Here is a 23,338-nt window from a genome sequence, read left to right as displayed (position 1 = left end):
TATATATATATATATATTGCAATTTATTCACTAGTGATATTTTCTACAATGTCCCCTTTTTACACGTTGGCATTTAAACATCTGTTTAAACGAGGCTTCAATAACAGCATAGTGAATATAATCTCAAACGAGTACAATATTTTCTAAGATTCTCTTTAAAACAGTATTAGTATTGCTGGTGTCAGAAATTAGCTACAACTTACATCACTATTTCATAACAATCTAGAATTGTGTCGCGCAATTTTTAAACGTGAGTGCTTTCTGTATCAACTGATAACATATTGTTATGCAATTTAAATTATACTTTACATTATTCACTATCGATGCTCGTATACAAGGCTATATCCGTCAGAAGACAATGTTATCATTGGCTTAATTGTCAAAGCAATAACTGAAAATAATCATCATTGTATAAGAATATTTATTTATTCTATATATAGTCTCTTTTCGCATTAAAATTTTCTTGAAGGAGAAACATGCTTTGAATTATTATATCAAAGTTCTTTGTAAACACTTAGAAATTTACATAAATTTATTACCGGGAATTTTCTTCATTACTATAATATATAGTACATTCCATCTTATAACGTCTTTAACATAAATAAGAAGTCACTAGAACGTCCTTCCCAGATAACAAAAAATATCTAAAATCGGGTCATAAAACGTTTCTTGCGTCTAAAAGATGACTTAAAGACGTCTTATGTCACAATTTTAGACTTTGTGTTGTTGGGATTGCTTGTGAGTCCATATTTACATTATTTCATTTTTAAATTTCATTATTTTCCTAAGATATAACATAAGATATAACATATCAACATACGTATTTTAGGAAAGTAATACGTAATTAGAGAATATCGTGTAAAACACGAATTATCTCATACGAAGTATTATGCAGAGATTCATTTTGTTATCTCGTTTCTAAAGTCATTATCCCCAATCGTTAACTTCAAGACATACGACATGAATGATAAATCGGTCGGCACGACCTTCGTATTTCGATCTTCGCTGGAAAACATTAAATATTAGAAAATAAATGTGCCTATTATGTAACAATGGTATATTAATCAGGTCAATGTGATTACGCTAGATCTTTTTCTTTGTAAAGCTATTTTCGTAACTCGGATCGAGTGTCTTATTAGCAGAAAATAAAAATTTCAATTAGTTAAAAATTATGCTTTTACTTTAGAACAAAGTTTTAAGTTTGAACCATGAAATTATTCAATTTGAGAAATAATTATCATTTTTTATTATATGTAATTTGATTTTTTATGTAAGTCTCTTTATGTGTCAATAAATTTATTTCAAAATTTGCGAAAATTATTATTCTTAATAAGTTATTATTCTTAAAAATTATTATTCTTAAGGCTCTTGAGTAGTCACTTCAGCCATATTGAATCGTGACATCATAAGCGAGAAATGACGTTGATTTTTCTTATACATATCATTTGTAAATAAAGAGAATTTGGATGAAACGAAATGATGAGATCGCTTTAAAACACTTGTAAAAATGGACGAAGACTCTCCTTATCTTCCCTGATAGTCAGTAAAGAGTCGAAAAAGACTCATGAAGTAAAAATACGCATGCGCATTGAGTAAAAACTAGTAAACGCACTTTACGTGCCTTTTACAACTATTTACTAACTCTCAAGGGAGATAAGGATAGTTTTTGTCCATTTTTGCAAGTGTTTTAAAGCGATCTCATCATTTCATTTTATCTAAATTCTTTTTATTTACAAATGGCATGCAAGAAAATCAACGTATCGTTTATGACACATTTCTCGCGTATGACGTCACGATTCAATATTGCTGGAATGAGTACTCAGGAGCCTTAATACTCTAAATTGATAAAGTGAGCTAAAATTAGTTAACATAAAATATTTTTTTTATTTTTATGTTAAACATTCATATTTAATTTTGATATTTTATTATAAAAGAAATGACATTTTCTTCTTTAAAAATTTTTAGAAAGTGAAGTATCCCAAATCGGTATTTTTCATTATCAGCAATGAATTCTGCGAGAGATTTTCTTATTATGGAATGCGCAGTGAGTATATAAATTATAAATCGTCAACGTCAATTTAAGTATTAACCTCAGACATATTATACAATTTATGTAGTTTAAAAACGATGCTACGATAATTAGAACAATTGTTCCTTTGATTATAATTCTCGTTACTAGGACAATTTTTAATTGCAACCATATAATAAACTTCTCTAATATTTTCTATAAATTGGCAATTGTATAAATTGTTTGGATACAATTCAATCTTTCTAACATGTGTTATCGTATATATAATAAATTGTAATAATCTCAAATAACAAATGTGATATTTTCTGAGATTCTTATGTGTTGTATGTATCATTTTTATTTTTATAACATTTATTTTTTTAACAGAATAATGTTATTATATTATAATTATCTTCTTAACAAGCTTAATTATCTTAATTATCTTCTAAAAAAAATGTCAAATATAAAAAATTTATAACATAGGGCCGAAGGAGAGATATTTAATTTAGTTTTATTTATAATTCTAAAATTCTGATATACTGAAAAATAATTCTAACATTGATCTTGAATCTGATTAATACATACATAATTTAATTATGTATGTAGAAGATATTAACGCGAAATTATCTTTTTTTATTTTTAGCCGTTCTGTCGCTGTATTTATTTAACATGTTGGGATACAGTGAAAGTACATCTACAATAATCTATCATGTCTTCAGCAGTCTCGTCTATTTCTTTCCGTTGATTGGCGCGATCATATCCGATTCGTGGCTTGGAAAGTTCAATACCATTTTTTATTTAAGTATTATTTACTCACTTGGACAAGTGATTCTATCTTTAAGTGCGGCAACTCCCATCGGATTGCCCGCAAAGTCAGTATAAAATATTTAAAATAACATTGAAAATTAGCACGCACAGATATTATTAAAAAAAACTTTTCTGTATCTAGAATTACATTTGAATTTAAACATTATTCGGATACAATTTAATTTTAATACCATTTAAGTGCTGTTAATTTTTAATAGGTTTTAATTTCTGGTAACAAAAAAATAAACTTTTTTGAACTTTGCAGAGAATTTTCCATATTAGGTTTAGTCCTAATAGCGCTTGGTACAGGCGGGATAAAACCTTGTGTGTCAGCTTTCGGAGGCGACCAGTTCGTTTTACCTCAACAAGAAAAGCAGTTGGCGATGTTCTTTTCCCTTTTCTACTTCTCTATTAACACAGGCTCTCTAATCTCAACTATACTAACTCCGGTGATTCGTAAGACAGAGTGCTTTGGCACTGATTGTTACTTCGTGGCATTTTTGGTACCAGCCATTCTAATGATTATATCAATTGGTAAGAATGAAAAAACATGAAATATATCTCTCATTTATACTGATGCAGTTTTTAAATTAATGTTATTTTAATTTTTATTTTTAGTTGTATTTGTCTTGGGGAAAAGAATGTACAAAATGGTCAATCCTACGGGCAATCTCATCGTTAAAGTTACCAAATGCGTTTGCGTAAGTCATATATCATAAAAATCTTAAATCTGAAAACTCAAGATAAATCTAAATGCCACCTGCAGGCTTAGACTGCAAAAACTGAAAGACAGATTATTATTTAACAATTTACTAGACAATCGAAAATAGCTTAGAACGTATAAATAAAAAAAATATATATATATATTTTTTTTTTTATTTAAACGTTTTTAATATAAATTTTTTCATATACAAATAAAACGATACTCTTGCGTGACTGTAAAATAATTTTATTACCTGTCTGTATTGTACAATTTAAAATGCTGGCAAATATAAATCCTAATTCTTGGAATTTGTGAACTCTTGAATGCGAAAATTGACGAATTTATAAATATTTCTAGAATATTATATGTAGATCTACAAATTTTTGTATTTTCTGTCATAAAAATAAGAGTCCTTAATTAAAATCTCTCTTTTATATGTTTAATTCTCTAAATTTTTAACTAATTCATGAAAATTTGAATTCCGAAATCTCTTAAGATAAACGTACTCTTTTTATGTTTCAAAAAACCAGCATGCAATCTGCAATAAAATTAAAGGCAAAGGAGAAAAACGCGATCATTGGCTCGATCATGCCGATGATGTTTACGACAACAAACTAATCGAAGATATCAAAGTCGCACTGCGAGTCTTGAAACTGTTCGTACCATTGCCAATATTCTGGGCGCTTTACGATCAACAAGGTTCTCAATGGACTTTCCAAGCAACACGAATGGATGGCCAAATAGGCAGTATCGTAATACTGCCTGATCAGTTACAGGCCGTCAATCCGTTGTTGATTATCATTTTTATACCAATCTTTGAGACTGGTATCTATCCGATTTTTGCCAAAATACATTTCATTGATACGCCCTTGAAGAAGCTTGTTGTCGGCGGTCTCTTGGCCAGCGTTGCTTTCGTCGCAGCCGGTATTGTTGAAATAGAACTCGAGGTAGTAATAAAGAGAAATTTTGTGTATATTATTCGAAATTGTTGATATCTATATGTAATGAATGCTTATTTAAATTCTTTTAAAGATATGGAAGTTTTTTAATATATTATCACGTATTAATATCTTGTCAAATCCGAATTATGTAATAACTAATGCTACGATCCTTACATGAAGAATGTGATGTTTTATATTTTGATTTCTAGAAAACGTATCCACAGTTACCGACAAACGGATTTGCTCAAATCCGAATTTTTAATACAATGAATTGTACAGTGAGTGTAAAATTAAATCAAAATAAGATAGATATAATAAACCCACCACTAAATATGTCAGAAGTTTTAGAAGTAAAAGTAAACGGATCTACTGAAATATCCTACAAAGCAGATTTCACAGACTGCTACGATAATGGTTACACATCGACGAAAAATGAAGAAGGTAAAATTCATGAAGTTTGGATTTCGAAAAATGTAACATGTATTTTAAAAATAATTCCTCTCATCAGGTAAAAATTCTGTCAAGGAGGCCAGTGCAACATCTTGGGTTATAACGCCCTTGGGATTAAAATATCATTATGAAGACATGGTGAACAAACCGGAGAATGGTAAACCGATGGTCCGCAGTCTCATCTATCTTGAATCTGAAAGTAACGCCACATTAAAGTTGCTCCGTAAGGACGAAAACAAGACGGTAGTATCAATTCCGGTCAATTTAAAATTCTCCGAATCGGAGTTAAAAGAAATTGAGGATCCAAGTGAATATGACGTCTACCTAGACGAAACACTGCTAGACAAGAATGTGCCTTTCAAATCCGGTGGAGTGTACACCGTGGTAGGTTCCAAAGTTATGTATAATAACAAACCGAAGATTGTTGGCAAAACAGTCACGGTTACGCCACCCAATTCGCTGCATATGGCTTGGATGTTGCCGCAATATGTCATCATCACAATGGCCGAGGTGATGTTCTCTGTAACAGGTCTGCAGTTTGCTTTTACTCAAGCTCCAGTATCCATGAAGTCTCTACTGCAAGCGGGTTGGTTGCTGAGCGTGGCCTTCGGCAATCTCATTGTAGTGATCGTAAAGGGTGCGCATCCCTTTGAGCGGCTAGTAAGTAACCAAATCAATTATATATTCTATTTTTGGCTTTAATATTCATTTTTTCTCATTTTCACATTTCATACGATTTATTTATTTATTCCACAGGTGTACGAGATTTTCCTATATGCCGGCTTGATGGCGGTGGTAATGGTGATATTTGGCGTCATGACTATATTCTACAAATACGTGGAAATACCAGAGGAAGAAGATAATGATGTAGTGTCCATACCCTTGGAAGAAAAGAATGGGAATGTCAATTTAGCCTATAAAGATGATGAAAAACGATGAGGAATAACTAAGTGAGAAATAATAATTTTCATATGCATCCTTATTCGAAGAATAAGAATACGTGCCGAAGATACAAAGGATTGTTCCAACATCAAGGGTCTATTCTATTGAGCATCTATGTTACCCTCGAGAGTATGACAAGATATAGAAATTATTATTTTAAATATAATCTCACTCTCCAATCTTTCTTTTTTTCATAAAAATAATTATGTCAGACTGAAGGTGTTCATTGTATAACAAATCTGGAAGTTCATGGAGTGAGAAACAGTATATTTTATGTATTTCAAGATAACATTTAAAATTTTAGAAATTGTAAATAAGAAATCTTAATAGTTTTTATATTTTTACAAAATTAAAGCAAAAGTAGCAAATTATTATTAAAATTATACCAGTGCTGTGAATGATATGATGAAAATTAATTATAAAACTGAAAAATTTTAAATTAAAAAGTTAATTAATTAAATTATGTAAATAGTATAAATGAGAAATTTAACAAGCGAGCGGAAGTGATTAAATTGAAATGAAAAATAAAAAACTTTTGCTTACCGAGCTACTTTGCCTGTTAAAAGTAGACAAGGATATACAAGACTTTTGAAATTAATAGTTTTAAATGAAAACTGTACATAAATATTTTTATACAAATTCAAAATTTTACTGTATAAATGTGTTTGCAAAAAAAAATAATAAGCAATGATAATTATATTTAATTATTTAAATTGTATAAAATAAAATTAAAAAATTACTAAAAACATGTTGAAATATATTCAAATTTTTAAGTGATCAAAATTGCGTATGAACATTTATATAATCTGAATTATACATTATAATTTATATAATAACATTTATTTCCATAAATCCGGCTAAATTTCCATAAGCTCTAGCACAACGTAATAATGCGTGTCATATAAGATAAGAATTTCGAAAGTGCAGTAATTGAATAATCACATCGTGTAAATCTTATCACGGAACATCCTTTTATGAAACATCAATTCGATATACATTAAATATTTTACGATTTTACGCACATGCTGGGGGGGTGATTTTTTTTTATATTAAGAGAATCATCGGTAGGTAATGCCTTCTTGCTTCTGCACCGATATTCAAAGTGGTGACGAACCGAATTGCAACTCTTCAGATGCATGTGCAAAATCCGTATAGGCTACTAATGACTTCAGCTCTAAATCATAAACTCGCCCCTTTGTTTTAATAAATATACAAATGGAACAAGAACAACTAATTTATCTATACGAGGGTAGATCAAATATAAACGAGAATTTTTTTGGTAATTATTTAGAATATCCCCCCCCCCCCCCCTCAAATCTTAATAAAAATACACTTATTCGACGTATTTTCACTCGAAAGCATCTGGCAAAAAAACCGCGGCGGTCGGCCTCGTGAATACAGTTATTAAACGTTATAAAGTTGGAAACTTTAGAGATTAAGATAACTGTCATCCCGATTCGATACGGTTCTATGTACATATACGTTCTATATTAATTACACAAATTCACTGCTTTAAAAACAAATTCACCGCTTTAAAAACACAAATTCTCTGCTTCAAAATATAAATTCACTGCTTTACAAACAAAAATTCACTGCTTTAAGCACACAAATTCTTTGCATTAGCAGTGAATTTGTGTTTGTGAAGCAGAGAATTTGTGTTTCTAAAGCAGTAAATTTGTGTTTTTAAAGCAGTGAATTTGTGTTTTTAAAGCAGTGAGTTTGTGTTTTTAAAAGAGTAAATGTGTTTTTAAAGCAGTGAATTTGTGTAATTAATGCAGAACGTATACATTGAGCTGTATTGAATCGGGATGATAAATATCTTAATCTCTAAAGTCTCCAACTTAACGATTAATAACTCGATTCACGAGGCCTCCGCGTTTTTTGTTAGATTCCTTTGTTTTGAGTAAAAACACATCGAATAAGTGTATTTTTATTAAGATTTGGTGAAGGAGAGGGGGGGGGGGGTATCTAAATAATTACCTTTTTTTTATTATTTATTGGACGAGAATAAAAATATAAAGAAAACAAATTATTTTTCCACATAGTTCCCTGCTACATTAATACATTTTTGCCAACGGGTAGGAAGTTTGGCGATCCCGTTTTCATAAAAAGTAGTCGGTTGTGTCTGCAATCAATTGCGCACGAATTCCTCTATACTGACATCGTCCTTGAATCCTTCCAATTCTTTTATCGGCCTGAACAAATGATAATCGCATTGAGACATCTTTCCATACGATTATTTGTTTGAGACGCTAAAAGAATTGGGAGAATACGAATCGTGGTGCGCGATTAGCTGCAGACACAACCTACTATTTTTTATGAAAACGGGATTACCAAACTCCCTATCCGCTGGCAAAAAAGTATTAATGCAGCAGGCGACTATATAGAAAAATGTTTTTTTTTATTTTTATTTTCGTCCAATAAATAATACATAAAAATTCTCGTTTATATTTGATTTATCCACGTATATAAACAATTGGTTTCTAGCCCCCATATTATTTATGCGCAGATAGACTAATAAAGAATTTCATATTTTCTTTTCAAACAATCTATTATCTCTTCCAGACGACCTAAAACTATTTCGCATTATCTCACTCTTTTCTTCTCAATTTCGTCTATTCGTTTTTATTATATGTATTCAGTTCGTTAATTTTATACAGCTACGATCACACAATTCTAACATTCTATGACATAGAGAACATTTTATCACTATGAATATTATTACATACAAAGTGATTCTTAATTTCACCCGATAAATAGACACGTAATATCCGATAGAATATCTTAACTTGTCACCGAGATATTTTTTTACTTTATCGCAATTAAGAATCGCTCGTATAAACAAAGTATTCTTCATTATTTTTTTCCAAATTTCTCATTCTACTGGTTCAGTGTCATCAAAATTCTTTCTGTTAACAATGGAATATTCTATGCATTCTTAGTATTTTTCAATAAGTCAATTAACATTAATCGGCGTAATCAAGAAACTTAACTTTATTCACTGCGTGATCTAAGGAACTCCAATATTATGAGAGATACCGTATACGTTTCGATTGCATCAAAATACAATACTATTTCGAGTCTGCAAATCCAATCCGCGTACTTACCTATCGCCTAATAGACCTACTTAGCAATCCTGTATAGTGTATAGTATATATCCGTTATAAACAAAAAAGTGATTAGTATAAGTTAGTAATTTATTAATATTAAGGGTGTGTGAAGGGTGTTTGAAAGTTTCTGCGCTTCGGATGTAATACTCGATCGTCACGCTTTACATACGCTTGTACGTATTTACTGGCTTGACGTTTAACAGAATCCTCTCTCTGAAACAGATAATCGTTTTCGTGACAATCTCATTCGCATAAACGCAAATCGTCCTTGCATTTAATTATTAAGAAACGCGTTTTTCACGCATCACTTTAAAAGCTCACCGTGTGTGCTCGTATCTTGTCAAATACTTCGCGTGCAGTGTCATAAGCGAACGAACCGACATGGGCGGCCGCGGTGACTAGTTCTGGTAAGATGTGAGCATGATCGGGGTCTCGCCAATGAATGTCCAGAGTTTCGCCAATGAATGTCTTCTTTGATCCTACATTAGAACTCGCTCTATCGGAAGATCTACTCGATTGAGTGGATTGGTATGGAGGATCAACCACAATTCCCTGCGAGGTATTATCGTGCGAGGTGCAGAAATCCTCTGGATAGTCATCCGCATCAGGGAAATATCTTTCATCTGTCATTTCATCCTTTATATAGTCACCTCCGAAACGCACATCGTGATCGTTTCTCGGAGTCGCTGTTGCTGTCGCTGTCGCTGTCACCGTTGCTGTTGCTGTTGCTGCAGCTGTTCCTGTCCCCGCTTCTTGTACGTTCTTGGCCGTCGTCACTTGATCATCGTATTTATCGTTGCCATAGGCCTCAGTGTAAACGTCGGTCGTGTCAGTAACCGATGTGGCGTGAGAGTGGAAGCTTTGTATGAAGTCGTTCAAATCAGTCTGCGACTGGCGACTACACCGCGATTGCGACTTTGAATCGCATTGAGTTCGCACGGTCAGATAACTCGTATGCGAGTTTCTCACGTCGTCATACGAGTTGCTCGCGTTGTCGTGAGTGTTGCACCCAATGTCATCTCGAGGATTTTTCTTACATTCGTTTGATCGCTCTAGGATTGGATTCGAACAGCGAGTATTTTGAAGTTGGTCTGTTATGTATAAATTACGTTTTTTATCAATTCGTTTTTTCAAATCAGCGTTAACGCTCTGCCAATTGAGCTTTGCTAATTCATAATCGGTGTAGATTCTACCGTGAATATCTATCACATAAATGGAGCTGTACCGCGAGTTAAGAAAGCTAAAAGATTCATACTCAGGATTTCCCTCGTTCGCTGAGAAATGTTCTTCGTTGAAGTGCATGAAGCATGTAGGTGTAGGCGAGGGCGACTCTGACAAGAGTTCGAAGCTGGGTGAATCCCGATTGCTGTCGTGTCGTCGTTGCTCGGCAGCGAGCTCCTCAGAATGCGTAAACGATTCATCCCTACTTCCCAAAGTAGGCATCTGAATAATCTCGAAAGCATCGTCGTCTTCCTCTTCTTGATTGCATGAACAAAAACTGGTTTTATCGATATCAGAACACCAAGTATCCCTACGACGACCTTCGTCCAATATTTGGTGCCTAGTAACGGAGCAACTCATACGAAGCTCGTTCTCGAACACCCCCTTAGTTTCATCGTATGGTATTGGGTCCACATGTAGAGGCAAGTTCTTCTGAGGAACAAAATCTTCCCGCATATTACTTCGAGATTGCTCTTTGCCGACGTCACTGTTTATGTTATCAGTAGTTTCTGAAGCTATCAATTGATGATATTTCCTCTTCCTTTTTTCCTCCTTCATGTTTGCACAAATAGTATCTTCAATAAGATGATCAAGCTTTTTCTGTCGCGAAACATCTGCGATATTCACGTTTCGCGACTCGTACATGTGTTCCATTGAAGCGTCATCGCTTGATTGCTCTCCGTCTTGAGATCTCATCTTCCTCTGATTCTTCTCACTTGAATGTGGATCAAAATATCGAGAAAATCGTTTCAAGGAAGAAAGATTCGACTGGTTTCGGGATTGACCGTGTCTCTTTGAAGAGACAGACGTAAGAGATGTTTTGTTCAACATCTCCGTCATCTCTTTCACCACTTCTTGACTAATTGTAGATATCATATCTTTCTTTGTCTGCAGATCTTCCGTGGTGTTCACATTCTGCGGCTCATCCACACGTTCGATCGAGGCATCGCTTGACTGCTCCTCATCCTGAGAGCTCATCCTCTTTTGATTCTTCTCGTTCGAGTCAAAGGAGCATTTAGGATGTCGTTTCGAGAGAGAAGAGTATGATTGACTTCGAGATTGACCTAGTTCTTCCTTTAACGGAGGACACGCAAAGGAATCTAAACGTTTGTTTAACTCCACCGTTACTTTTTTCACTACTTCTTTTGTGATCGTAGACACCATGTCCTTCTTCATCTGCAAAACGATAAGATTAATCATTTCAGTAAACAAGGACAAGGATATATTCGGTTAGTATATATCACTTACCGCTTCCATGTATTCGATGAACCACGGAGGAGGCATCGTATCTGAACACCGTAATAAAGCATTCGACTTTTTTGGATATTTTATGCTCTCTATTTTTGTGCCCTCTAATTTTATTTGTTCCTTGCTCGTCGCACCGCTACTCGATTCGTCACATCGTTTTACATCTGATTTTTTTCGACTCCATATTAGTACTTTCAGGATTGGACGCTTCCGTTTGTCAAATCCAGAATTCGGTTCCGACACAGAACCGTCACTTTTCTCAACAAAGCACGACATAGGATCGTCATTGGTATTTTTCGACTCTTTATTCGGACGGGTCTTGTTCATTTTAGAACTTTGCTTGTTACTGTACAATGTGGACATTTTAAAAGAACCCACAATCAACGGAACTGCTGTGTTTACCATAAAGGCCTTTTTTGCGAGCTAAAACACGAAATTCGAAATTTTTAGGCTTTGATTTAACATACACTGCAAAGTTAAAATTACTGCTAATGGTTATTCTACAATGTGCTTTTTATTTCCTGTTTCTTGCTGTTTATCTCTTGCCTTTTTGATCAAGGAGGCAAGAAACAAACAGCAAGAAACAGGAAACAAAAAGCACATTATAGAACAGCCATAAGTCTTGGTCTCAATTCTAAAAAACAGAAACTTTTATAAATTAAATAAGGAAAAGATCCCTTCCTTACTGATTTTATTTATTCATATAGTGGTCTATATAGAGGTTATATTATTGTTTATAAAATAATTCGTACATCAAAGGTCACTTTACATCTGATAAGTTCAATTTAGTTTCTATTTAATATATTTTTGTTTAATAATAAATAAGAAAATTTTAATATTTCTTTGAACAATAATTCAACTAACAACCGATTCAAGGCTAATAAGAGTCAGTGCGAGAGGAAGTGCGCAACCTTAAAGTGGAATGATGACTTAACTCCAATTTCTTTGTGATGTCTTCTTTATTCACAGTATTGAACGTTCAATACCGTCAATAAAGAAGACATCACAAAGAAATTGAAGTTAAGTCATTATTCCACTTTAATCCTAGTCAACCACTCTTGGATCCAACGTACCCTATGCGATTTTTCACATTGCTGTAACTTTTTTATAATATAATTTGAAGACCCGGATTGAGGCTGAAAAAAAACTTTAACTGTCCATAGATATGGTAAGCCTGCAAGAGTATTTTTTTTACGTTATTCTTGATGTGAGAATGCACGAAAGTTCAAAGAAGGTACTTGGGACCTACACGTTATTAGCTTGTAAGTTTTCGGCGTTCTAGGTACCCTTTTATTTTTTATTAAATATACGTTTACTGAGTTTCAGATAATATAAAAGTAAGTACACGAAAATGTAGAATTAAAAAAAATTTCAATATATAATAAATATATATTTTAATATAATTATTTCAATATAATAAATAGTAGAAATTTTATAATCTCTGTCAGTCTTCGGAGATCGCTCAACCGGAACGGATGTATTGCTTTAAAGCGAATGTTGCATAACATCCTCTAAACTAAATCCTAATAAACTTAATTTTATATACATACTATAATAATATTTATACCTGTACAATCCTTTATCTACCATTTTATATCGTTCAAATAATAAAATTTTATTTATTAATTGTAAACTTATAACATGTAGATTTTTCGAAAATGTCTATTTTCGATAGTTCAAATAATTATACTTTTGTGAGCGATTCATATCGTACTATTTTTTTTTGTTATTCAAAAGGGTCAACTAAAAAAATCCTACGAGTTTTTGCTTGAACATTAAATTTAAAAATTTGAGAATTTTTTTTATCCAAAGTAGTCATTTTTTAGAATTTTTTTATCCAAAGTAGTCATTTTTTAGAATTTTTTCAATAAAATTTCTTTAAAGTATTGTAATTAATTGAAAATAAGATATTATTTATTTGATTCATATTTATCTGTCTTTGTCTGACTTCGAGGTATAAATTTCATACATTTTGAGCTAAAAAATACGTATTCAGTCCAGAGATATAGCGTGATAAATTTGCAGGGTTTCATAGACCCTGGTGTGGCCGGGAAAGTAACCAAAAGCAACAATAGCGTGCTAGGGTTAAGGTTGTGCACCTCCTCCCATGCTGACTTTTATTAACCTTGAATCGGTATTATTGTTATTAGTAGTGAGAGTCCAGCGAAGATATTCAATTTTATCATTTCTTTGAACATTATGTTTCTTTTCATATTCTACTATTATCTCATAGAGATACCACTAATCTGTCGTAACAAAAATAAAATAAAATCTAAACTGCACTAATAAATTACATTTCTCAGTAATCTATACGTTAACTTGTCAAAACTTCGTAAAAATTATTAGGAGCAAAAAGGATTACAATCCTTTTTGATTAGAAGAATGTATTTAATAAGAGATGGCGCGAACTGAATTCTATTTAAATTTCGCTCTCAAGAAAATTTAAAAAAGAGAAATCGACTGAAGTAAATTGTGAATTCAAATTTAAGTTTTAATATATCTTATTCTTGTTTAACAGTGGATGAACAACAAGAATAAAACGACACACGGAGGCACTTGGGTAATGTTTCCGAATGCAGCTAATGGGAAGAAAAGTTGTTCAAGTAGTAGAACATGACGGAAAATAGAACAATCTCAGGCGAGCGCGAAATTTGAATCGAATTTAAAGCCTGCGATATAAAATTCAAAATTCAAAATATTCGATCCAAATAATTCGAATGATTTTTCATGAATATCGAGGAAATCACTTTGAGTTCGGTCCTCTCATATCCATATTATTTTGGAAGGAGGTATAAATTTACTTTAATGCGCAGCTCGAAAGTACAATTATAATTGTAATATATATATATAAGTGTATGCCATACACACACACACACACATACATATATATACAGTATACATCATATATATGTGTATACAACGCGTACCTTCAATGCCTCGTCAAACTCGCATTCCGAATCGATTGGCACTCTGTCCCCGTCATCGTCGATGTAGAAGATGCGTCTATTCTTCGGCACTCCAAACTGCTTCCACTACAGACATGAAAGTCGGCGTCATGCGTCATTCACGCTAATTACATGTACAGGGTGTTCCGAAAAATGTATAATTCAGTAACGGAAACTTATATCGATCGATTGCTACGTATTTTCTAGATTATGCGACAAAACTTGAACTTTTTATAAACGTTACTTTAAATAACAGAAATATTTTAACGCATGGCATTTCAAAATTTATGCCTATAAAGCTCCGTCCGTAGTCCATACCGTCCGTACACGGTACGTGCACGACACAAGGAGACCAAAGGAGACGTACTCACCAGCTGCGTCCGCATAGCTTGCAAATCATAGTTGAGCAAGCGCGGAAAGTTGACAATAGCCTCGTAGTCCCAAAGGCTGAAACCCTCCTTCAACAGGAAACAGAAATATTCCTTATCGGGGACATCGGACTCATCCGACAATTTCTTTGTCGTCGACGACGTCGACATGGTTGCTGTCGACAGCAATAACGCACTCTCACGCAATTTCTAATGATTCCTCGGACTTTGGATTTGCGCAAGATGGAGCCGTTCCACCGCTCGGAATCTGCGCGAATTTGCAGCCGCGGTGTCTGACACCATCTGACACTGACCTACGTCCAGACGTCAATCGGACGTCGTTTCTCCAAGTTTCTCTCTTCGACGACGATCCGTAACGACACGACACGTAACAGTTTTGTAATATAGGCGACACGTAATACGTTACGGAATAGTCAACAGCAACGAGAGAAGCCCGCTGGTATAACAAACGGTCCAATGCAGCTTATACGGCAGCGTTCATCCAGTGTTGACGAAACACAGCCGAGTCAGCCGAGAACGCCGAGAACTGCCGAAAGCTATTTCGCGATCATGCGCAAGCGGGGACGAGTAGATGTTAACCCCTTCCCCGTTGCAACTTGCACTTTCAAATATCCGGGACTGTCCGGGGCTCGGATCCGGGATCGAGCTCGAAAACCATTTTCCTTTGTTCTCGTTTGTTCCTCTTTATTTCGCACCTGAAGCTGGTCCTACATTAGACTGATTAGACGCGAGTCACGCGAACCGATCGCAAGTTTGCCACGACAGTCAATTTGAAGCGTTAATTGAAAAATGCTACCTCCAAATTGGCTGTCGCAACAATCTTGCGAATCGGCTTGCGTTATTTAATGTAAAACCAGTTTAACGCGCATGAAGGTAGACACTTTATAAAATAAATAATTTATTAATAAAATAATAATACATTTATCTATAACTTGCATCTGTCTTTTTACGCTAGCTTTTGATTAGTAAGAGTGAAAATAATATATCTCGTGTAATTCGTGTACAATTTATAAGTAGACGGACGTTGCAAGGTATAAGATTATAATTTCAATTATGCAATTAAGTTTAATTCAATCGACAAATAATTCCCTACTTTCCGGGGTATAGATATAACGCGCACAATCATGCTACAAATTCGCTATACGCCAATAGTCTATTTGTACGCAGATTGTCCTTTCATAATGTTCTCTGCTTATACGTTTAATGTACTCGTGTAATAATATATGTCATAGGCCGGAGTATCCATAGTCAGATCTTATATTCAATCTTAAGTACAGTATTAAGAAGTCACGAACCAATCAGAGGGCCGTATTAACATCTTAAGACATTACTTAAGACGAGATCTTGAAATAAGAACCGAACTATGAATACCGGCCATAGTGTCAGCATAAGACTAGAAACATATAATATTCATGCTTTAACTTAACATATCACACTCATCAGCTAAGGTACATTAATCGCTTAATAATGTACTAGGTAGCGGGAAAAGGAAGAACTCTTTATACCACTTAGAGATCTTATGCCACATGCCTGTATTAGCGTAAACGGCGAATAGAGAAGGATTTTGTAATAGCTACAACGCAAAACGAGGAGGGCCGGTACAGCACACGATACACCTCCCAATTCCCATTAGTTCTCTGCATTTAAATCCTCGCATTAAATAGACATTTAACATTTCGCTAAAATAAATATAGTAGCTCTGCATTTGACTTAAGATTAATAGCGATTAGATTCCCTTTACATGGCTAACAATGACCATTATCAATAGAAAAATAAAATATATTGTCCTTTTAAGCCAACAAATGTTACGCGTGTGTATATATGTCTGTATGTGTATGTTGCACGTGTATGTATATATTTATCGGCAACTGTTGAAAGAGAACAGTTTTCTCGCAGCACAAGCACATTTCCGTAATTATAATTCGTAAAGAAACGCTGCATTTCTGAGGATGGAAAACTTGACAACTTAATTTGTATGTTTGCACGGCTCATGCTATTGACTTTCTTATATCACATAAAGCAGAAGATAATTTGGGACTGTTACTTTAGATTAGAATAACAAAACGCACAACAGTTTATATCGAGCTTTATATACTTTCAAACAATTTTCTTTTCAGTTCGGATAAAACTACTTGGTGTTACCACTTAGCACACATTACGAGCAATCGTAAAATAATTAATAAGCCTGAAATTTCTAATTAATTTTTTTTTTCAGAAGAGAAACTTTTATAACATGATTCCGATAAAATCTATCGTTATTTATAAACGAGCTTGCCAGAAACTCGTTATCTTGTTTAATCTATCTAGAAATACAACACAAACTTAAACCATGTTGTTTGTCACAATCTCATTGCAATTTTAAAAGAAAATATTTGCAATGATAAAATCCGACGTATAGCATTCTGTTCCCCATGTGTGTAAAACGGATACGTTCTGCGGAACACTGTTTAGTGTAGTATTTATGCTTGTATACCCTAGAGACAGATGTATAAGGGTTAAGTTTTTGTGAAATATAATCGTGTAATTATACAATAATATTGTATATAACTTTCCATATATATCCGATCAATACTAAACAGATTCGAATAATCGTGGACCGTCCCAAATTAACAGTCGTAGTTCTTTTTTTTTACTTTCAAGGGAGTATAATCTCGGACGATAGACTTTGGTATACCATCGCTCAAGCAGCACGCATATCCGATGAATGTATCGCGCGCGCGATCGTCATATAGATCTGTCAAGTGTTCACCAGATATCCGAGCTGTATGTGCAACCGATATCGAGTCATAGAAAAATAATTGCGACAATCGTACGGCAACTGCTCCTACTATGAAAGTACAAACTATAGTATGTCGCGATATTAGAAAACTGGGTGTTCTCGCATAGACGCGGTTTTGATCGATAATTCACTCCCCATCGCATTCCGTTACTTCCGCTCATAAAATCGCAAAAAAAGAAAACAATGGCTGCGTTCAGCAGAGAAAGCTGTTTAGGGTGCGCTTTGCATTGATTGAATTATATTTTTATATTTGAGTTGAGGTAGAACCATTTCTCTAGATCTAAAAATATAATCCAATTAATATACAAAGTGTTTATTAAGCTGCTTTTTGTTTTTGTTGAACGCAGCCAATATAACGTTTCGCAAAACTGACGTCGCCTTCATGTGTGTTATTGGGAAAAAGACGATATAAACTTTATCATCTTCTTTTACAATATATTTCTTGTAGTATAACTAAAAAAACTGGTGTTTTTTAGGGTTGAACTTCCTTGAAGAAGCACCATCGGCATTTCATAAGATCGATTCGATTCACCAATTCAACGATGTAACTGCGGCAAATCGCAGGTACTAAATCCACCCGCATAAAATGCGCACTTATTGATTCGTTTTTGTCGTGCTCCTATTTCATTTATTATATAAACGTTTCTGTTCTCTTACTTCCGGAACGAAAAATGACATTGGTCGTTTTGGTATCGAACCGAAGTCTTCTTTCCCATCTTCCCGTAAAACGCGTCGCTTCTCTTTCTCTCTCTCTCTCTCTTTCTCTCTTTCTCATCGCGCCATATATAAATATTAAAGTTGTATACACTCAATATAATAGATAAACGTTTCCGATATGATATATTAACAGTGAGCTAAGCACCGGGAAAGATTTCTTAAGATCGCGCGCGTACGGTTTTTATTTGTTCTACTTTATTGAAACTATATGTGGTCCTCTTCTTTGTTGCTCTGCGTCGCCGGCGTCGCCGGAGTAGGATCGTCAAGGAACATCGGGTTCTTCACTTCCATCTCGCCCGTCTTTAACAAAGTATCGGAAGCCGCTCTTAAGATAATATTTAAAATTAGGACAGACATTTGAGATTCTGAGTTCTGAGACAGGAATTATGATTCTTTGTTTACAATACTCACAGATGCAAGTCCTGGACATTCGTAAACGGTATAATCACCCTCCTCATTCTCTTCATCGCTCTCCGCTTCCGAAAGGGAACCCGGATCCCTCGTTGCAGAAGTACGACTGCGGCAGATATTTGTTAAACGTTACTTTCAAAATAATATTCTCCTATTTCTAAGATTTTTATGAAATGATGAATATCGTCGAGAGATACATGTTTATTTTTTAGTAATTATATTAAATATTATAGATCATCTTAAGAATGACCACATTTAAATTAAACTCACTTTTCCATGGCAATAATTTGTTGTTTCTGATGTTGGAAGTGATACATCTGAGCAGACTGGGCGAGCCTCTGATCACCGGAAGGCGATACATCTTTGTTCGGTCCTGTCACACCGTAAGCAGGATACTCTATGTCCGCCGCAGCTTTCGCACCGCGTTGTAATCTGAAAAATATGATCCCGCAAAAAGAAAATGAAACGTGTGATGCTATAAAGCAAGCTAAGCGATGAATTATTATGATCGATATTACCTGCACCACGTTAAACTAATCAATACTAAAGCAAACATCGCAGCTGCACTGCAACCGGCCACAATGGCTGAAAATGCATACGAAATATATCACGTTGAATCGCGTTAATTGATAAAATCTGATAATTTTTTTACAATTCTCATTTCGTTTTGCTTACCAATAAAATAAATGTCATTGTTAAAGTCCTGATTTATGGGCACGATCACCGGATGATGTCCCGCAAGTCTATCCGGTTCCGGCACGTCGAGACTTGCGGTTAAATCCGTCTCCTGCTTGACATTCCGCATGTCATCTTCATGTTTTACTAATATTCGCTCTTTATTTCCAGTTTTCTCCTCCTTCAAAGTCATCCTTGAATTGTCTTGCCAATCTAAATCATCTACGAGTTGCACAAAAAAGGAAAAGTGTAATGCTATTTATAGTTTTTAAGAAAAAACAAAGAATAAAGACAGTTGACAGGAACTGTACTTGCCAACAGGTCAAAGTGATTTAAAAAGGGAGAGTTTAAAAAAAGAATGGATTAAATATAAGCGGAGTAATTATTCATGCTTGTATAGTCTGACGTAATTTAATCCTTCCAAGACTTTTAATAATAATATTAATGTGTAAAGGATAATGTTCTCAAATTCGATTTCGTAAAAGAAAATTATCGTGTAAGAAAAAATAATTGTAAATAAAAAATGAATAATAATGAGATAATTTACACATCAGTAATCTTGAGATTTTTTACAAGAAAAAAGTAAGAAAATGTGTTTAAAAAATAATATTTTTTTTAAAGTTGATATTTCTTCCATATTGATTACACATAAAAAAAGTTCAGTAATAATTTCTTACTTATTTTTCGTTTTGCTCAATTATTATATATATATATATTTTTTAAAATTAAAATACCAAAAAGTTCTTGTCTAATTTTTCAAAGAAATATGGAATGTGGATATACATTTATTAATAAATCTTGTATCCTTTTTAGAGTTACGGGCATCAAAATTAAAAGCATTACAACAAAATTAATAAAATTTCTGGACGTTTAGAGCTTATATACAACGCGGTTATTAGTGCGTAAATCAATCTTATATGTAATGCTTCGTTAGCAGCATTATGTGTCTGATTACCACGCCGAGAACACAAGCTTTAGTTTCAATTTTATATAATGTAAAAAAATTCAAGCCTAAGTTCTTCGTAATTACATTCTTGATCGTGCCTTCGTACAGTATAACTTCATAAAGATGGAATTAATGTATTGTAATAGATGAGAACGAGAACAATCACTTTGTTATTTAACGGAGAGATTCACGGCCTTTTCAAACTAGGAAGTAAGAAAACGCTCACCCTTCTTATAATAATTCCGAAGATCAACATGTCATAAGATGAATACAAAGACATTTACGACAGCAGTTACCGATTCGTTGATGATGATTTAAAGTAAACCGAAACGTACGAAGAATATGATATTGATCAGTAAAGTGTATTTATATTATATGTAGATAAGATAAATTATATATATTGATTTACGCACTAATAATCGCGTTGTATATAAGCTCTAAACGTCCAGAAATTTTATTAATTTTGTTGTAATCTGTAAATTTGAGAGCCCGATTAGTAATTAATTTTATAGTAAAAGCATTACTCTAACAAATCTCAATGAAATCAATGAAACAAATTAATGGAACAAAGAAATGTTCACCTGACGAAAATGGTTCCTCGCCGTAGTATCTGGGATCATTCGGTTTCACCGCAAACGGATGCTTCTCTTTGAGATTCGAGTCATCGAATTTATACGTGAATTCTGGTTCGGTCGCTCCCGATGCAGCTGCCGTTGCCGGACGTATAGGTGCTGCTTCCATTCCGCCCTCATGATGGAACGTTCCGTGATTGAAATCTATGTACTTTTTTTGGAAAGAGTCTAATGTGGACTCCATTGGATCTCTGTTCTCATCGAAAATTTTCCCGTACCCGAGATCTTTGGAGAAACGGCCATCATTTTCACTCGGCTGTTTCTCTTCGGAGTAAGTCAGACGTTTGGGATCCAGATTAAAATAAGACGAAAGGTACTCCGGTTCCGTAATCTGATTCTGACGATAAAAGTGCGTCAACCATTCCAAGAAATCCTTTCTATCGGACAGAAGTTTTAAAAGAACCTCGCGCTCCTCCTGATGGTCCAGCAGACTGTTGTGCTTCTTGTACATTGACGATAAGAACGTGGGCAGGTGCGACCGATGAAGACGCTGCTGAAGACGATGCGTCAGATAACGGGCCAACTTCAGCGCAACATCCTCCGACGTTTCCGGGAGCGCATCTATGTAATGTCAGTTTGAGAAAATAGAAAGTGTATATTTCCGCATTTATCGATTCATACAACCCTCTAATTCATCAGCTTTATTCTAATACGTCAAATTCTAATTCTAACATAAAACTCACTTTCGGTATCAAATGAGAGATGAAAATTTAAATATATTAACATATTAGCTTTAATCCAATAAACATTACGAACTAAAACAACGTAAATAGCGAACGTTAAATTGAAGTTGTATGTAACTTGAAATTATTATCACCGAGTTTCCTACCGCTTTCGTTATACATGTAATCGGGTTTCCTGTAGTTAACGATACGCTGACATTCTACGATAACACCGCCCAGTATAATTATTCGTATGCTAGTTAAATCTTTTTAAGTATGTTTATGTGTTACGTATACATAAAATTTTACGCTTATATATAAATCATATTATATGTCAATTGGTCATCGGTAAGAATTGGAGCAAACTGTAATCGTATCACAAACAATCGCGCAATTTACTCTTGACCTTCAAGTCTTAATTACGCTTCGAGGACAGAAAATACTATAAACGATCATCGGATTATCCGTTCATTATTCTCGTTTGCGCAATGTATCATAAGAGGATGGAATCTTTCGATATTGTTGTATAATACGAATTGTATAATCAGTTTTTTGTATTACATATGTTTGAGAAATTTGAATTGTACTAAATTTTTATTTAAAAGAATCGGAAAGAAGTAAGATTCACTTCTTACAATCATCTCATTCTATTTCGAATAATATTTCTCGATGATAAAAAGATATTCTTAAAGGGGTCACAAGACGATGATGGTTTATCATAAAAATAATAATAATTGTTTTTATTTTTTTCTTCAAAATTCTGAATTGATACTGTTATAGAAACAATTTTTTAGTTAAATATGCTGTTTAAAAAACCTAGATCATCTTAATACCGTTAAAACATTCTTTGTTCCTTAACATATTTTTTTCTTTGCGAATTGATCAAGCAAATATATTTGTGCGAAACAGTCAATCGATTATATTTTAACATTTAATTAATCAATCCTTACTAATTAAAAATAAAACATGACTATTTTCAAAGAGTTACAAGTGGGTCTTCTTCGTGTCATTCCCCTTGGAAACGTTGCCTCCTAAGGCCGTAAACTCTACCTTACTCACCCCGATAAAAGCTGAGCTCGCCGGTGGACAAGCTCAACAGGAGCGGCATCAACGTCAGCCAAGTGCAGCCCCGTTGAAGGAGCATCCTCTCGTCGTCGTCGTCGTCACTGCTGTTGGTCGGCTGCTGAGGGCCCTGCACAAGTCTTATCGTTTCTCTATTCGCGTCTCCATATGCGAGAGAGCACGTCACTTCATTCAGGGCGGACAGCGAGCTTGCGCGATTAGTGCGGCTTCGCAATCAATAACGACCACCACACCGACTTTCACCCTCCCACACCAGCTTCGTCTTGTTCCGACGTTGCGCGAGTACTCCGCACCGCGTTCCTCGAGGACGCGCTTTTCCTCCTCTTCCGCCTCCTCTTTCTCCTCCTATTGTCGTGTACCGCGCCGGCGATTAACATGGGCGCATTAGGTGTCATTAAGCAGCTGCCATGTACCCCCACTATACTCTGCACACCCGCATCCGCACATGTGAGGATTTGTTCCGTTTACAAGATTGCTGCGGTTCCAATTCATTTTGCCCGGACATTCACCCTTTGATTCATCCGTTGAATATCGGTAGAATAGAAACGTTTCTCTGAGTTCATAATATACTTGGTAATACAAAGTTTGTTAACTGTATATTTCAATGGTGAATGTTGATGGACCTGTTATGCTCCAGAACTATTGAGAAAAAAAGAATATTGTCAAATA

The 23,338-nt window shown here is 34.3% G+C and overlaps 3 protein-coding genes across 5 annotated transcripts in view; 1 reads left to right on the top strand and 2 right to left on the bottom strand.

Moving 5' to 3' along the window:
* LOC108757891 (solute carrier family 15 member 1) overlaps positions 1–6,149 on the top strand; it is an 11,838-nt gene extending 5,689 nt beyond the window's left edge. The window contains exons 3-10 of one of the 2 annotated variants that reach the window (XM_018502578.1): positions 1,966–2,044; positions 2,652–2,880; positions 3,081–3,349; positions 3,434–3,516; positions 4,049–4,465; positions 4,669–4,900; positions 4,968–5,569; positions 5,666–6,149. In XM_018502578.1, coding sequence (XP_018358080.1) covers positions 1,966–2,044; positions 2,652–2,880; positions 3,081–3,349; positions 3,434–3,516; positions 4,049–4,465; positions 4,669–4,900; positions 4,968–5,569; positions 5,666–5,848 — 2,094 coding nt within the window. In that variant the 3' untranslated portion in view covers positions 5,849–6,149. The remainder of the gene's footprint in view (positions 1–1,965; positions 2,045–2,651; positions 2,881–3,080; positions 3,350–3,433; positions 3,517–4,048; positions 4,466–4,668; positions 4,901–4,967; positions 5,570–5,665) is intronic. The other variant, XM_018502579.1, reaches the window with a different exon arrangement.
* Positions 6,150–7,834: 1,685 nt separating this feature from the next.
* Positions 7,835–15,556, bottom strand: LOC108757874 (uncharacterized). Its single transcript, XM_018502551.1, has 5 exons — positions 14,747–15,556; positions 14,358–14,462; positions 11,431–11,853; positions 9,283–11,358; positions 7,835–9,174 (listed from the first exon to the last, which is right to left on the bottom strand). Exons 1-5 carry the CDS (start codon positions 14,912–14,914, stop codon positions 9,058–9,060), a joined length of 2,889 nt encoding a protein of 962 aa, XP_018358053.1. The 5' UTR covers positions 14,915–15,556; the 3' UTR covers positions 7,835–9,057.
* A 588-nt stretch (positions 15,557–16,144) lies between these two features.
* Positions 16,145–23,301, bottom strand: LOC108757822 (uncharacterized). Of its 2 annotated transcripts, none has more exons than XM_018502441.1 (7): positions 22,667–23,301; positions 20,874–21,485; positions 19,347–19,568; positions 19,190–19,256; positions 18,942–19,103; positions 18,672–18,777; positions 16,145–18,560 (listed from the first exon to the last, which is right to left on the bottom strand). In XM_018502441.1, exons 1-7 carry the CDS (start codon positions 22,728–22,730, stop codon positions 18,465–18,467), a joined length of 1,329 nt encoding a protein of 442 aa, XP_018357943.1. In that variant the 5' UTR covers positions 22,731–23,301; the 3' UTR covers positions 16,145–18,464. The 2 variants fall into 2 exon arrangements, with proteins under 2 accessions (XP_018357943.1, XP_018357942.1); XM_018502440.1 differs by having other exon boundaries at positions 22,646–23,300.
* Positions 23,302–23,338: the final 37 nt, after the last annotated feature.

Source organism: Trachymyrmex cornetzi, unplaced genomic scaffold (genome assembly GCF_001594075.2).
Source record: "Trachymyrmex cornetzi isolate Tcor2-1 unplaced genomic scaffold, Tcor1.1 scaffold147, whole genome shotgun sequence".
NCBI classification, from domain to species: domain Eukaryota; kingdom Metazoa; phylum Arthropoda; class Insecta; order Hymenoptera; family Formicidae; genus Trachymyrmex; species Trachymyrmex cornetzi.
Note: the sequence above shows the minus strand (reverse complement) of the source record. Positions and strands in the feature narration are given on the sequence as shown.

Excerpts from the sequence above, each read along its gene's own strand:
- LOC108757874 (XM_018502551.1), bottom strand. The coding sequence starts at position 14,914 with ATGTCGACGTCGTCGACGACAAAGAAATTGTCGGATGAGTCCGATGTC. Across the intron at positions 11,854-14,357 it reads AGTTTGACGAGGCATTGAAG|CTCGCAAAAAAGGCCTTTAT; the intron begins GTACGCGTTGTA and ends TTCGTGTTTTAG. Across the intron at positions 9,175-9,282 it reads ACAAGATACGAGCACACACG|AGAGAGGATTCTGTTAAACG; the intron begins GTGAGCTTTTAA and ends TATCTGTTTCAG.
- LOC108757822 (XM_018502440.1), bottom strand. The coding sequence starts at position 22,730 with ATGCTCCTTCAACGGGGCTGCACTTGGCTGACGTTGATGCCGCTCCTG. Across the intron at positions 21,486-22,645 it reads CGAGCTCAGCTTTTATCGGG|ATGCGCTCCCGGAAACGTCG; the intron begins GTGAGTAAGGTA and ends GACATTACATAG. Across the intron at positions 19,104-19,189 it reads ATTAGTTTAACGTGGTGCAG|ATTACAACGCGGTGCGAAAG; the intron begins GTAATATCGATC and ends CATATTTTTCAG.